Source organism: Sorex fumeus, unplaced genomic scaffold (assembly GCF_029834395.1).
Source record: "Sorex fumeus unplaced genomic scaffold, SorFum_2.1 ptg000008l, whole genome shotgun sequence".
NCBI classification, from domain to species: domain Eukaryota; kingdom Metazoa; phylum Chordata; class Mammalia; order Eulipotyphla; family Soricidae; genus Sorex; species Sorex fumeus.
The window spans coordinates 87,759,616-87,775,781 of NW_026606065.1; the positions used below are offsets into that span (position 1 = coordinate 87,759,616).

At 37.2% G+C, this 16,166-nt stretch overlaps 1 protein-coding gene across 1 annotated transcript in view; it reads left to right on the top strand.

Moving 5' to 3' along the window:
- RXFP2 (relaxin family peptide receptor 2) overlaps positions 1–16,166 on the top strand; it is a 67,380-nt gene that overhangs the window by 19,893 nt on the left and 31,321 nt on the right. Inside the window, 4 exon segments of the mRNA XM_056109901.1 lie at positions 2,161–2,266; positions 3,350–3,421; positions 12,567–12,638; positions 13,490–13,561. Coding sequence (XP_055965876.1) covers positions 2,161–2,266; positions 3,350–3,421; positions 12,567–12,638; positions 13,490–13,561 — 322 coding nt within the window.

Genomic DNA, 16,166 nt, shown 5'->3' on the forward strand with positions numbered 1-16,166 from the left:
GAGCAATAAGGGAGGAGAAAGAAGAATATATCTATCTCACGGTGCCTTTAACAATGATTCTAAGAATATCTACATTTTATGGTACTAACTGCTAAGAATGCTACTCAAAGGTATAATACACACACACTCAATGACAATAACTGATTATATACACTATTAAACCAGCTCATAATTATCATTTATTATATACTGCAGTATAAATAAGTATTATGTAGATAATTGATGCTAAGAATAAATTTTAATCTAAATGTAGATAAATTAGGTACTAAGAATAAGTGTTAAAGATTAAAACATTTTTCTTCATGAATCACAATGATTTCCATACATGCTGTTGTGGAGATCTCTGCTGTATGCAGATGCTCTGCCATTGAGCTATACTCTTGCATTTCTGCTGTGCACTACAGACAGTCACTGAAGTTGTGAACAGAAAGAATTATCTGGTAAAAGTAAATGTGAAAGTGATTCTTCTATCAAAATACAGTAAATGAAAGAGTACACTGGCCTTAAATCCAAAACAACTTTGTTCCAAGGATGCAAGGCAGTGTCTAGAGACGTTTTTGACTGGTCTATCTGGAAGGGGTATGTTGCTACTGCAATTAGTGGAAAGAGGTCAAGAGGGCTGTTGAATATCCTGCAACACATGATATTTTCCTCATGACAGAGAATGAGCCACCCAAATGTTAACACTGCTAAGATTAAGGAGAAAGAATGGTGAAAGACTGGTTTTCATTGTTTTTCAGACAAATCATTTGAGCCCAGAAAATACCTTTGGGAAGAGTGAGGTAGAGAGGCAAGAAGTATTTCTGAAAAAGTCTATAGAGCTGGGGGGTATAATTGACTTATGAGTGAGGGTTTATATTCACATTTCTGGTTTAGGCAACAGACCCAGTTTGGGCTCTATTGAATTCCTGTAATGGTAAATGAGATGTTCAACATAACCACTGTTCTCAATGCCAATGAACATTGAAACAAACCTTCTGAAGTTAGCTTTAGAAGTTGATCTAATTAGTACAGATCTATCAACAACACAACACAAATACTCTTCAAAACTTTATATACTTGAGTACATTTTTTGGACTGAGTATGTTCTCAATAATAAGCTTATTGGATTTATTGAATTTACTAAAATTCAGTGAAATTGATTTGGAAAATAAAATCTGGATAAATTTTCTCTAAAAGAGAGCAAGTGCTTATGAAGACCGTCTATTTAGATTTAAATATATAATGATGCATATAAAAATTTAATTCTCATTTCTTAGTGCCGTCCAAAAATATGAAGATGAACAGAAACAAAATAAATGTTTCATAAAGACCAGTCGCCCCAATACACACACACACACACACACACACACACATACACACACACACACACAGAATAATTGGCCTATGAACAAACTTGGCCTGGTTTTACCATAAACTTCGATACCATTACCTTAAAAGTTATTCTTTTTTAAGTACTCCTACATTATTAAAAAAAAAGTTATACTTTTTTAAAAGCAAGTTCTCTCAGAACAAAATCTCTAGCCCTTTCTTCTTTATGCTTCAGAAAGATTGATCTTTAGTTTTCTCAGTTTTACAGTTCTCCATATATTTTATCTTCCACATCATAGTTATGAAAAACAAAGACCAATGTAAGATGACATTAAATTGGTTAATTTAAAAAGGTTTAATGGTCTGTATGACTGGATTGATATTTAACTTTTTCCATAGTTCTGAGAAGTCTGAAAAGGTAAACTAATGGGATTTAATTTTAACCAACAAATACTTATTGAGCAATCTCTTTGTGTGACTCAATTAAATTGAATTTACCCAACTATACCTCTTAGAGATTTACTCAATCATACTAATATTTTTCATTGAAGAGAACTTAGTGTTCTCACTGTATTATTTTATGCTATTTGAATATGTATGTGGTTTCTATTATTTTAAAGTGTTTCTGAAAAACCACTGGAATCTAGAACTGAGAAGAATACCGCATTACTCTAAATTCAACTGGAAAGAATTCTTTTGCTTTTATTATGGGCCTGTATTAGTCTATCTGATAAGAAAAAAAATTTTACTTTCAATGAAAAGACAATAATGTCTCTAACAATTATATATAAAGTCATACTTTTAAAAATGATTTTTTCTAGTAAATCATTATTCTTTTTTTCCTCCTAGTTCTAAGTCAGTATCCACAATGCTGTGACTGCAAAGAGACTGAACTGGAATGTGTCAATGCTGGCTTAATGTCTGTGCCAAAGATTTCCAGGAATGTGACATTACTGTGAGTAGAATTCAAATTATGAGGATATTATGAGGATCAAACTCATATATGAAAACCATGCAATCTAATCTAATCTAATCTAATCTAATCTATTTTGTTTTGTGCTACCTTTCTATTAAAAAATAATATAAACTTTCTTTGAAACCAACAGCCATCAGAGAATTCTGCATGCTTATACTCAGTAAAAGACTTCAATGCCTCTTTTGCAAACCACAGCACCCAAAAGGGGAGAGAGAACAAAAGGGAATGCCCGGCCACAGGGGTGGGGGGGATTGGGGGGTGGGGGTTGGGAGGGATGCTGGGAGCACTGGAGGTGGGGAATGGGCACTGGTGGAGGGATGGGTACTCAATTATTTTATAACTGAAACCCAAGCACAAAAATTTGTAAGTCTACAACTGTACCTCATGGTGTTTCACTAATAAAACTGAAAAAAAAAAGACTTACTTCTAACCTGATATTAACCACATTATCCTTTAGCTCACAAATGACTGTGCTCTGGCAGTGTTATCTCCATTTACTTTCTGATTTATATCTTCATACAAATTTGCCTGTACTGTATCTTTAAAAATTAAAATGAAAAAGGAGTAACACTCAGTTACCCTGCCTCACTTTCAGTATTAAGATTTTTCTCAGGCTACCAAAGTATAAATGGTCATGAAACTCCCTGTGCCATAATTATGAAAGTTTTTCTGTAATTTTCATAACTATTTTAAGTCTCAAAAATGTATAGTCTTGATATAATTGGGATATGTATGAATTATTTAAGATTTTTGTTACTTTATCTCTTTGCTGTATTTTGTTAAATTATCCAGAAATACTTTTTAATATTAAATCAGTGAACGTCATCAATATTCTAATCTATTATACAAGCTGGCTACATTTTTAAGGTATTTACAAGCTATTTTAATTTCATTCTATCAACTTTCATTCTCATATGAGAAAGCTTTTAGTTCTACACTTATTTTCATATGCATATTTATATAAATCATCATCAAATATTCTCTCTAAAGTATTTATCTTCTAGGAAAGAGTTTGGTTGATCATAAAATCTATAGTAAAATGTATTTTATATGTTATTTCAGGTCTCTTAAGAAAAACAAAATTCACAGTCTTCCAGATAAAGTTTTCATCAAGTATGCAGAACTTAAAAAGCTGTAAGTAGTTATTCATAGAGTTTTTATCAGAAAATCTTAAGGTGTTTTAAAGAGCTTTCTATTTTTATTAAAAATGAGTATAAGTTGATAAATTTTGTTATTTTTCTCAATGTAATTAAGTTAAAATCAAAATGAAAAATTTTATTTTTCCATTTCATAATTTATCTAATTAAACTGAGTGTGAACCACTTAATAGAGTTAAATTGGATTGAGTTCAAACAACTCAATAAGAAAATACATAGTTCCATTTTTTACTCAAAATCATTTGAAACATGACATTGTAAATCCAGATGTACTAGATGCATATTTTCACTTGGAAGATATGGACAAAAAATATAAATCAATAAGATAGGCATTAACAAGAATTTAAATAGATAAGAATGACACATGATTTAAAACATGTAATTCCAGGATAATAGACTGCTCTGGAGGGTAGTAGGGTGAAATACATAATCTTAGCAAGATTATTGATAGTAGTGAGAGAAATATATAGATATCAGTACTGTAGCACTGTCCTGTTGTTCATCGATTTTCTCGAGCAGACACCAGTAACGTCTCCATTGTGAGACTTGTAGTTACTGTTTTTGGCATGTCAAATACGTCATGGGTAGCTTGCCAGGCTTTGCTGATATAGCTAGTATCAGAGGATATAAAATATTAACATATAAGATATGCATAAGAAATGATAGCATGAAACTAAGTGTCAAGATGCTTTTAGCATCCTCCAAGAAAGAAAACCAGGCTGGGGAAATATAGCCTCTACATAGTCTCAATTAAGAGTCAGGGATAAATTGCATATCTCCACCTTAAGTCATATGGGTTATTTTCTGATGTTATTAAAATCAGTATGGAGTTATGATACTTACATTAACTTCCCAGGTTATTCACGCTAAAGTATTTGAGATATTACCTTACATAGGGTACGGTAGAGTCCTATTAGTACAATGACTTATCTTCTATTTAAAGACATTGAAAATTGTCAGTCTCCTATAAATATGACTACTTGTATTAGTTCTCTAAGTCCAGTCCTTGTGATAATAGAGATATCAAGTTTCTACACTAGCCAAGATGATTATGACACAATTTAAAATTTATCAAGGTAATTATATAAGGCCCCACTTACAGTATAATCAGACTTTGTTTGAATATTTCAAAAGAATAACACAAAAGAGAATGATTCTAGAAAAATAAAACATGCTTAAATTCAGTTATAATAATAATATTATCTTTTGTTGATACTGAAAAAATTCGTTTGGTCTAAAATGCCATCAACAATTCTGCACTGTTCATGAACTTAGGTGTAGATGTCCTCATGGAACAGAGAAAAGTCACAAAAGGAAGTCCATTAGTGTAGCTGAATCTTTGTGTAGACAGATAAGGTTGGTAATCATGCCCATTTCAACTATAACCTCTAAATTTTATCTCCAGTTGAGATCTCTGCTCTACCTTAAAACATGTCATAGTGTCATTGTCACATTGGAGCTTCAGGTTCCAGATTTCCTCTAGAGGAAACTAACTAAACAGCTTCTAATTCTATTGGAAATTCTTAGAATTGTAACTATTTCTTTCTGTCACTGTCACTGTCCTCCCATTGTTCATCGATTTGCTCGAGCAGGCCCAGTAACATCTCAATTGTGAGACTTCTTGTTGCTGTGTTTGGCATACTGAAGCACAGGGAGCTTCTCAGGGTTTGCCGTGCAGGCAAGATACTCTCAGTAGCTTGCCGGGCTCTCCAAGAGGGGCGGAGGAATTGAACCTGGGCCAACCGGGTTGGCTGAGTGCAAGGCAAACGCCCTACCACTGTGCTATCACTCCAGCTCCTGGAAAGTAATAGAAACTATTTCTTTCTATAAAACAATATTGTCCGTGTACTTCCTGAATAATGCTCAAGGAAGGAAAGATGAGATGGCAGTAGCAAAAAGAAAATTATTAGTTTCAGAACAGTTATTTAAATTCTATTACCTAGCGGCTGGAGCAATAGGACAGCGGGTAGGGCATTTGCCTTGCATGCGGCCTACCCGGGTTCAATTCCCAGCATCCCATATGGTCCCCTGAACACCACCAGGAGTAATTCCTGACTGCAAAGCCAGGAGTAACCCCTGAGCATCTCCAGGTGTGACACAAAAAGCCAAAAAAATAAAAATAAATTCTATTACCTAGAGTCAAAGACATTTTATCAATTTCTAGTTAGGTCTTGCATTATGATCTCACAAGGAAACAATAGTCTGCAACAGTTAAGTGACTTTACCATTAAGTACTTCCAGTTATTGGAAGAACTAGATTTAGAAGGACTAGATTATGATTCCCAAAGTAGTAGTAAGTTGACAATTAAAAACCTTAGGTAAAAGAAGTAATTATTCTAGCATCTGTGTAAATTTTCTATCATATACAACCCTTCCTTCCCCCATGTAGAATTCTGTTCTTTTTCTTTGATACCTTAATTTGGAGAAGTTCAACTTCTGTGGAGGCAGAGGAATCACTAGAGGATCGAACAGGTAGAATTACACTACTCAGATAATCCATTCTGGGAACTTGATCTTTATTATTACATTCAATTTGGCCTCCTCATAACTCTTCTGATATTTAATTTTTGCTGTTACCATCTTTCCTAGAACATAAGTCTCTTTCTGAACAATCTGGATTTTTAAATTCTTCTCCTAAACGTCTATTTTCAAATCTATTCATCATTCTAGTCACATTAACCTATATATGTTCATCTACATTTCCTTATGTAGTAGGATCTAGATTGAACACTGTTACATGGCCAGAGCAGAACAAGATGAAATTAGAAACATTTTCTTTCTGATTTCTGATTGCCTTAAAGCTATGCTCTCTTGGTGCCTTCTTCCCAAACTTAACTCCTAGTAATAGTACCTCTAAAACTCTAATCCTGTGGCAAATACATTACCACTAAGTGACCGGATTCTATATCTTTTAAGTATACTTACACTTATACTAAGCATACAAGTATACTTATATACTTAGTATTTGAGAAGTTGTGGGTATTCAAGTTTATTCTTGCTCAGATTCATCCTGGATTCAGGTATTTTTACTAGATCTTTTTGGATGACCCAATATATTTATCATTCCTTGCAATATTGTATTATCTGAAAATAAGTTAAATCTCTTTACTCCAATCATGGAAGAAATTACTGAAGTAGATAGTGTCAAATGATCTTTCCAGAGTCTTTTATCATCATCTTCAGACAATACATTTCATTCAGTATTTTTTCCATAGAAACACCATAGAAACGCATGTCCATGTTATGTAAACATATGGACAACGTCACCTACATGTCTTTTTCCAATTTTTCTATAAAAGAAGAAAACTAGGTTTTCTATGCCCTATTTATCATAATCTGCAGTGTTTATTTTCTCTCTGAGTAACTCACAGAGCAGTATTTTGTGATAATGCTCTTTGATACTCTTTGATCTCACTGAACGCCAACATCAAAATTTCTCAAGTATAGTTTGCGAATCTATTTCTTCTATTTTTCAAAAATCAGAACTATATTTGCCATCTTAAGTTTTTCAGCAGCTTTCTTCAAATTATTTAGTAATTGATTGTGATTCATTATTCTAATTTTTGATCTTTCTGAATTTCTAGGAGAAATTAAATAAGGCCTTAATTAACTTGGACAACATATTCTACCATCTAGAACTTTATCTGCTATTATCTTGTATAATTTCTATTTGTATAAGTCTTTATATTATTTTCTATGGCTCATAAGACCCAGTAGGTGAGAGATGAGTGATTATTTCCTTTCATTATTTTATAGTAATATAAAAGAGACACTATGCAGCAGACTTGGGGATTTCCTCAACATTTTCTTTCCCCAAATCCAAGTAAAAATTCATCTCAGTTCTTCATAGTATTGCCCCTGTCTGATCTTTTAACATGACTTTGGTCATTCTTTCCGCTACAGTTCAATTTTTGTGAACCTCTCACATTCACTCTTGAATTTGAAAGAAACCACTCATTGGTCACTTTATTGTCTCTCTCTTGAGTTGTGCAGGTCATTAGGTCTCCTTACAGTATCTCGTACTACCACCACCACAAACTCCCCCCATTGTAGCATATGACAAAACATGTATGGTAAGAATTAAATAAAAAGCAGAAGGAACTCGTTGAAGTATTGGTATAAAGGATTAACATGCAGGAAAGGTTTAAGAGAAGATGGGGCACATTTTTAGGAGGAAAAATAAAGAAACATAAGCAGAAGCGTTCAAAAGATACAGAGAAGTTGGTTATCAGAGCAGTTGTCCAAATTTCTCCTGCAGGACATAATATACCACATGATACAGAAGTCATTAAGTTATGATCATGCAGCCTTTAAATGTTAATACAAAAGATCTTCTTTTGTATTTTGTTTTCTTCTATTTGAGGAGTGGTGGAGAAAGGCACAAATATATACTTTAGATAATATTAAGCTAATAAAGTTGGTGTGCAGTTTTAGGTCATAATGGAACATTTCCAAAAGATCACTCAATTTCAACCTGTGAGTAAAATTACTCTTCTTAGAGATGCTCCAAATATTGACCATGGAGTTGAGGTTACTTAGATATCCAGAAAAACAAATTTCTCTAAATCAAAATAAAATTGTAACTGATAAACAAAACAAATGCTTGACTAATCTGAATACTTTTATTTTACTTTTAATGATAAGTGTATTCGTTGTATTAATTTTTAAAATATCAAGACATTCTTGGGGGGATATGGTGCCGCCAGCAGGTCAATCTGTACCTGTGAGATGAGTGCATCAGCAGCCTGATGCCACGTTCAGAATTCCAGATATCCCAAAATTGCTGTTGTGCCTTTGGCCAGACCCCAAAAACTTGAGGTAAAGTTTACCAAGAAAGTAAACGGCCAAAAGTTAGGTATGTGGGAGACACAGCCACAAACCACCTCCGGCTCAGCTATATAATTTGAGGAAATGCGTCCACTCCCCATAGTAGGTTACTGGCACTGAGTTCACCCCAGGTGGGAATAGGTTTCATGCCTTGGCCTGCTCCTCCTGGTGGCCCAGTGGCTGCCATCCTCCAGAGTCCACTGGACAGTCAGGTTTGGGCCCTCAGTGACAAGACACGCAGGGTCTCACGGGATGGGGGTGGAGCTGGCCCTTTCCTCCCCATCCCAACGAGACCCCAAGTCGCCACCCATGAAAGGCCTCTCTGGCTCTTGATCAAGCTGCTTAATGGCCATGATCCCAGAGACTCAGAAACAAATCTCGAAACCCAGCGGCTTTTGGCAGAAATGCATCCAGACCGTGCAAGTAGGTTACTGTCGCCGGGCCATTCCAGGGGGGAAAGAGTGCTGTCCCTCTGCCCGCTCCCCCCAGGCGGCTCGGTGGCCACCATCCTCTAGAGGCCATTGGACAGTCAGGATTGGGCCCTCAGTGATGAGACACACAGGGCGGCCTCACGGGATGGGGTGGAGCTGGCCCTTTCCTCCCTGTCCCAATGAGACCCCGAGTCGTCGCCCACTAACGGCCTTTCTGGCTCCTGATTAAGATGCTTAATCCAAGAGACTCATGAACAAATCTCGGAATCCAGCAGGTTTTGGTAGAAATCCCTCCAGATTTAGTTGTTAAAATTTCAGAATTTCAAAATCACGAAGCCACTACTGCAGCCACGTGACATCATGTGTTATTCATAACCAGCAATAGAAAGCAACTTGTCTACCGTTGCCTTTTCAGCAAATCTGAGTAAAAGGTAAAGGTAAAGGCCCTCCCGTTGTTCATCGATTTGCTCGAGCGGGCCCAGTAACATCTCCATTGGAGACTTTGTTGTTACTGTGTCTGGCATATCGAATACATCACGGGGAGCTTGCCAGGCTCTGCCGCGGTAGGGCGTTTGCCTTGCACGCAGCCAACATGGCCGACCTGAGCAAATCTGAGTGTTGGGGTAAAATCCCAAATAATAATGGTGGGTCTGGCATTAAAATGTTGAATGTAATCAAAGTAGAGAGAGAGTAATGTGGAAATTATCTGCCCCACAGGTGGGGGGAGGATGAGGGATGGGGGTATACTGGGGTTTTTGGTGGTGGAGAATGGACACTGGTGAAGGTATGGGTGTTTCATTGTATAAGAGAGACTTAAACCTGAAAGCTTTCTAACTGCTCTCACAGTGATTCAATAAATAAAACTATAAATTTTTTTTAAAAAAGACATTCTTAACAGTTCGGATGTGGAAGCAATTTAAAATGACCTTTCAGAAAAATAAAATAAAATTTATGAGATTCACTGTAACACTTTATCACTGCTACCATGGAAACCAACAGCAATTCTCCTCCACAATGTAACAGAATCCGTATATAAATTAGGAATTCCTTTTAAAACTGGATTCTTGTTCAACGCAATCGTTGGCAACAAAATTCAATTCAAAAGTTGGTTTGGCTCATGAATACAGAATGTTGCATTAAAAAATAGCCTATAAAATGCATGTCATTAAAGCATTCATTTGATTTAGTTTCAGGTACATAAATTCCTGGTGTTTCTGCTTGAAAAATCCTGACAGCTAAAACAGCAGGAATTCATGAACCAGTAAGTTATTCTTAGAAGAGCCATTCAAAGTGAAGTCTATTAAATGGACTTACATCTTAAACCTGAGTAAAGAGAGGACTCCTCTTGCCAAATTGTCATATTTCAAAATTCCCCTCTCGCGTCATTATTCTGAAAACAAGGAAACGGATACTGAAGAAGCAAGTTAAAATTCAGCAGCTGAGGTCTAAAATGAGGAGCTTGAGACTCTAGTTTTCTACAGAATGCTAGCAAGCTGGTTAATTGGAAAGCTAGAGGCTTTTTATTATTTATGGAACTTGAGTCTTAACTCACACCAATAAAGGCAGATAGGCTGTGCACATTTATAGAACTTATGCAGTTCTAAGCAAAACTTTAATTCAAGTTCATGGATGTATCAATCCTCTTTAAGAAGTAAAAACATATAGGTAAATGTTCAGTGCATCACACTTTTTGTTTTATTTTGTTTTGATTAGATTATGGGAACCCACCAGGCAGTGCTCAGGTCTTATTCCTAGCTCTTTCTCAGAGGTCACTCATGGAAGTTCTCAGGAGAACACAAGGGTGCCTGGTTTTGAACCCAAGCTGGCTACATGCAAAGCAAGTGCTCTACCTGCTGTAATATCACTCCAGTCCTTGATGTGCATTTTAATTTTGGATTACCTGGAATAAAATATAAAGAGCACTGGTTAGGTGTTAAAAATTTTATATTTGAGAAGAACTGTTACATACCTATGCTATAGCATTATATTCTTTTCTATTTTCAGATTCTATTGTAACAGAATCACTGTCACTGTCCTCCTGTTGTTCATTGATTTGCTTGAGTGGGCCAGTAACATCCCCTTTGTGAGACTTGTCGTTACTGTGTTTGGCATATTGAATATGTCACGGGTAGCTTGCCAGGCTTTGCTGTGCGGGTGAGATACTTTTGGTAGCTTGCCAGGCTATCCAAGAGGGGCGGAGGAAACAAACCTGGGTTGGTCGGGTCAGCTGCATGACAGGCAAATGCCCTACCTGCTGGGCTATCGCTCTAGCCCATTGTAACAGAATAGTCAAATTAATTTTCAATATCACTTTAAGGGCTTCAAAAAGGCTAAAAACAAATATTGATTGGTATGAATTCAATTTATTTGTAGCAAAGTTTTTATCCAAAATAATTTTTGCTGCAATGTCAGGCATCTCTTCACAGACTCGCTGTAGGGGAGGGCATGAGGTCACTGGATTTCAAGTTTCATCTGTAGAATTAAAAGTGATGCTTTACATCTCACTATCTATCTCATAGATGTTCTCGATAACATCCAACTTTTTTATAGGTAGTGCTTTACTGAGAAAATTAAGAATTTTTTTAGCATTTTGGGTAAACTGTGGCTTTTATGCTAACTAGAGCTGACCTTCCTATTTTGAGGATTGAGGCTATCAATATTCTGGAACTCATTTAAGCCCCAAGACTGGGAATCTCTCTAGGGAATAATTATGGTATAATAAAATTCAGAGAATGACAGATGCCCAACAAGCATCTGCTCTACCAATAGTTTTGCAGTGAAGTATAATGACTATTAAAGTACTGTATAATATTTTAGAAACCAAAGCAAATCAAAATAAGAGATTTGGAAAACCTTCAAAAGACTAAGTCATTATCACTATTATTAGTGAGGCTATTTTCTGCTTAAAGCTTTTTAAGTCATATAAATTCAGGGCTAGCCATTCTTTGGATAATGAGCAGAGGAATGGAAACTATTTACTTTAATATTCCCAACAGTGGTCTTATTTCATCAATGCTTTACTGCTAAGTTGCTTTTAAAGTTAAGTAAGTTATGAACCTGTGAGCTGAAAGTGCTGTAGCTAGTCTCTGTTCATCCACTGATGCCATTTGTGACCGGGAACAATTCATTAACTTGCTTTATGCTGGTCATTCTACACCTTAAAATAGAAAACAATAAGACCTGGCCTCTCTCTCTTTATGGGAATAGAATAAAGAGAAATGAGAAGGAACTTTGCTGAACAAGTAAGAACACTTAGCAGCAAGAGAGATGGGAGTCTTGCCTGGTGAACAACTCCTTTAGCACAGGAAGGCAGCCATAGTGCCAAGTCTGCAGAAAAAAGACTAGTTCTCTCTTCAAACACATCATACAGTTGAGTTGATGAGTCAGAATGTCATTGTCTAGGTGTTGTGGGATCAGACTCCATTTGCTAGGTTCACAATCACCTCTCACTGGCAGAGTTCTATCTCTCAGCAAGAAAATGGGACTTGAGAATATATAAGCTAGTTTATCAAGCTTCTTTTCATGAAGAAATTGGAGCTCATATTCAGTAGCACTGTAGCACTGTCCTCCCGTTTTTCATCGATTTGCTGAGAGGACACCAGTAACATCTCCTTTGTGAGACTTGTTGTTACTGTTTTTGGCGTATCAAATACGCCACGGGGAGCTTGCCAGGTTTTGCCATGCAGGTGAGATACTCTCAGTAGCCTGCTGGGCTCTCCGAGAGGGATGGACAAATCGAGTCCAGGTCGGCCACATGCAGAGCAAACACCCTACCCACTGTGCTATTGCTCCAGCCCCATATTCAGTAACCTAATAAAAACCATGAACTCTTATTACATGACTCTTCTATCTTATCCCTATCAGATTTCTTCAGCATAATTGTATTAGACACATATCCAGGAAAGCATTTTTTGGATTACACAATCTTCAAATATTGTGAGTAACTTCTTTATAATTTTATTTGTACAATTTCAAGTAACTATATAAAAGGTAGAATAGTAGTTTTGAAAAGACTTGTATGTGTTGTAGCTAAATAGGTTACCAAAGAACTTAGATTCGTTATTGCACTGAAAAATTTGTTTTAAAAATTCATTGCATTACAAGAAGAGAGATGTAAAAGTTCTTCTTGATTTTTATCTTCTCTAGTTTGGGTCTTTTCCATATCCGTTTTCATTTTTTATAGCCCTCGCTAAAGTACTTGTATACTTTAAGAGATATTAGTCTATTTAGAGATGTAGTCAATAGGAATTCATGTAAAAAATAGTCCATATTTTTGTTTATGTCTGTACCCTAAAATAAAGTAACATCCAGATACTATATTTTGGATCTGGTCTCTGGGCTTGATATTTCACACTCTGATGTTGCGGTCTGGGTGTGCTTTAATTTTTTTCCTCCTCTTCTCACGAGTAAAATGTAGCCCTGTAGCACTGTCCTCTTGTTGTTCATTAATTTGATCAAGCGGGCATCAGTAACGTTTCCATTGTGAGACTTGTTGTTACTGTTTTTGGCATATCGAATGCACCATGAGGAGCTTGCCAGGCTTTATCATGTGGGCAGGATACTCTTGGTAGTTTGCCAGGCTCTTCAAGAGGGATGGAGGAATCAAACCCGGGTCGGCCGCATGCAAATCAAACACACTACCCACTGTGCTATGGCTCCAGCCACATGAGTAAAATATTTTCAAAAATTCATGCTCATATTTCTCAATAACAACCATCAGTTCATATTCCATGTGATAAATGATGAATACTAAATTTACCTAATTAATTTACCAATGCTATCAACAGATATCTGAACCACAACTGCATCACAACTCTCACACCTGGTGTATTCCAAGACTTGCATCATCTAATTTGGCTGTAAGTACTTTAACTAACATTTCTTGGCCCCCAAAGGATCATAGTCAATGATATTCATCAGTTTTCATGTTTTCTAGGTATCTAAATATCATGTTTATTTTACTTATTTTTTCTGGGTAACACATAATAGTTCAGCACTTTACATGATGAACTATAATAATAATTTGGCCTGTCAAATAGTATTTGTGTGGAAAAAAAACCATTGGTGCCAAATGTTTCAGGTGTCTTTTTTATTATTATTATTTAATCACCATGAGATACAGTTACACAGCTTTCATGTTTGAGTTTCAGTCATACAATGATCTAACACAATCCCTCCACAAGTACACATTTTCCACCACCAATTTCCCCAGTATCCCCCCCTCTCATTCCAACCCTTCCCCTGTCTCTATTCAAGAAAATTTCTGCCATATTCACTCTCTACTTGGGGAATTATGGTTTGTTTGAATTTTCCAATCACCATTCAAGCCTGCCTGCCAGAGGCAGATGCTAGATAATTTATTTTCTTTGCTTATTATGAGGCCCTCCCGTTGATCATCGATTTGCTCGAGCGGGCCCAGTAACGTCTCCATTGGAGACTTTGTTGTTACTGTGTCTGGCATATCGAATATTATGAATATCATTTCGTGGTTGTGCACTTCTGGAATTCTAAATTGTAAATGGTTGGGGTCCAGAGACATTTCTGTAGGGAGCTAATCCATTTTGAGATCCAACTGGGAGTCTCTGGATCAAGGCCATTGACATGCTGAGATGGTGCTCAAAGGCAGGTCGTGGGCATGACAGCCAAGGACCCCAAGCTGGCAGAAGACGGGGAGGGATTGTCCATCTCCACTGCCGCCATGTGGCCCGGAGTCTTATTCCTGGAACTCGCATACCTGGGTTTTGCTTCTGGAAGCTTGTGGTCACCAGGGTTTCAACTGTAGGAGGTGGAGAAGACATACCCGCTCCATCTGAGGAGCCCTAGTGGAATTAGCTTGGTACAGGTTCCTGGGAGATCTCTGGCAAGCTGCTGTCTTCTGGGATTCACTGCCGTGTCTCTGGATCAAGGCTGCTGACACACTGAGATGGCCCTGGAAGCAGATCCCCAACAACTAGGACAACCAGGACCCCAAGCGGGCTGGGATCAGGTTTAGGGGAGGAAGAGATGAAATGTATGGGAGGTAACAGGTTCAGGGGTCAGGGAAGTGTAGTATAAGCATAAGTCTCACTAGACAGTCAACAATACTGAAAACATGAAATCCAAGCACGATGCCAAATTATAAAATATGCCTGTTGGGCCAGAGTGGTAGTACAATGGGTACTGGTGCTTGCCTTGCATGGCAACCCAGATTCTCTCTCTGACATTCCACATGGTGCCCGGAGCCACTCCAGGAGTGATCCCTGAACTCAGAGCTGGGAGTAAGTTCTGAGCACTGCTGTGTGTGGCCAAATATCCAAAATAAATAAATATAAATATAAATTAAAATTATCCTGTCAAAAAGGCAGGCGTGGGGCTAAGAGGGAACCTGGAGACTTTTGGTGGAAGGAAGTAGATACTGGTGGTGGGATCAGTGTTGAAACATTATGCACCCAAAATTTAATTATGAATAACTAGTCAATCGTGATCCCTTAATATTTAATTTCTTAAGGGACAAATAGAAAGTATAAGACTCCAGTTAACCTGTTTCCTTTAGTTTTCTCTGGTCAAGTGGAAAAAGCCAAGAATTCAGGTTCATCCAGAGAGTACACATGTCACATCCTCACGCTTAATGATCCAGGAAACTTTCATAATATCACAGACATCTTTTCCTGTATCTTTTCACCTGTTTCTATAACTATAATTATATTTTAAGAAGAGTGTTGTGAGAAATAAATCACATCACTTATGTAAAGTACCACATGCAGAGTCTCTGACATGCAGTAGGTGCTCAGTGTAATTCCCTCTTTTATTCCCACTCTCACACAAATCTGAGAATAAAGAGAAATGGTAAAAGGCCCTCCCGTTGATCATCGATTTGCTCGAGCGGGCCCAGTAACGTCTCCATTGGAGACTTTGTTGTTACTGTGTTTGGCATATCGAATACGTCACGGGGAGCTTGCCAGGCTCTGCCGTGCGGGCGAGATACTCTCGGTAGCTTGCCGGGCTCTCCGAGAGGGGTGGAGGAATCGAACTCGGATCGGCCATGTTGGCTGCGTGCAAGGCAAACTCTAGCCCAAGAGAAATGTACCCTGCCTTGAGCCTTTTTTCTAGGAAAATATCACACATGAGTAAAAATATATACATAGTAATTTAAATACATATATTTTTACCCTTGCATGCACAGAGCTCCTCAAGAGGTTATTTATAGAGATCTTATTGAATATAGCATCTAAAGATGGGGAGATTAAAGAAAGATTTTGTGAATTTCTAAGAAATCTTTTCATTCATTTTTCATTCAGTCAATAGCTAGGTTGAAGCATTTGTGGAGCTTGCTAGAGAAGAGACACTTGTGCTGGACCCAGGGATCCAGAGATGAAGGGTACACTGTGCTTTTCAGCCCAGTGGGAGATAGATGCAACAAGAAAAGACAATCAGGATAGGGACTTGACAGGAGCTGAGATGGTGGTTGAAGGCAAGAGACTTCAA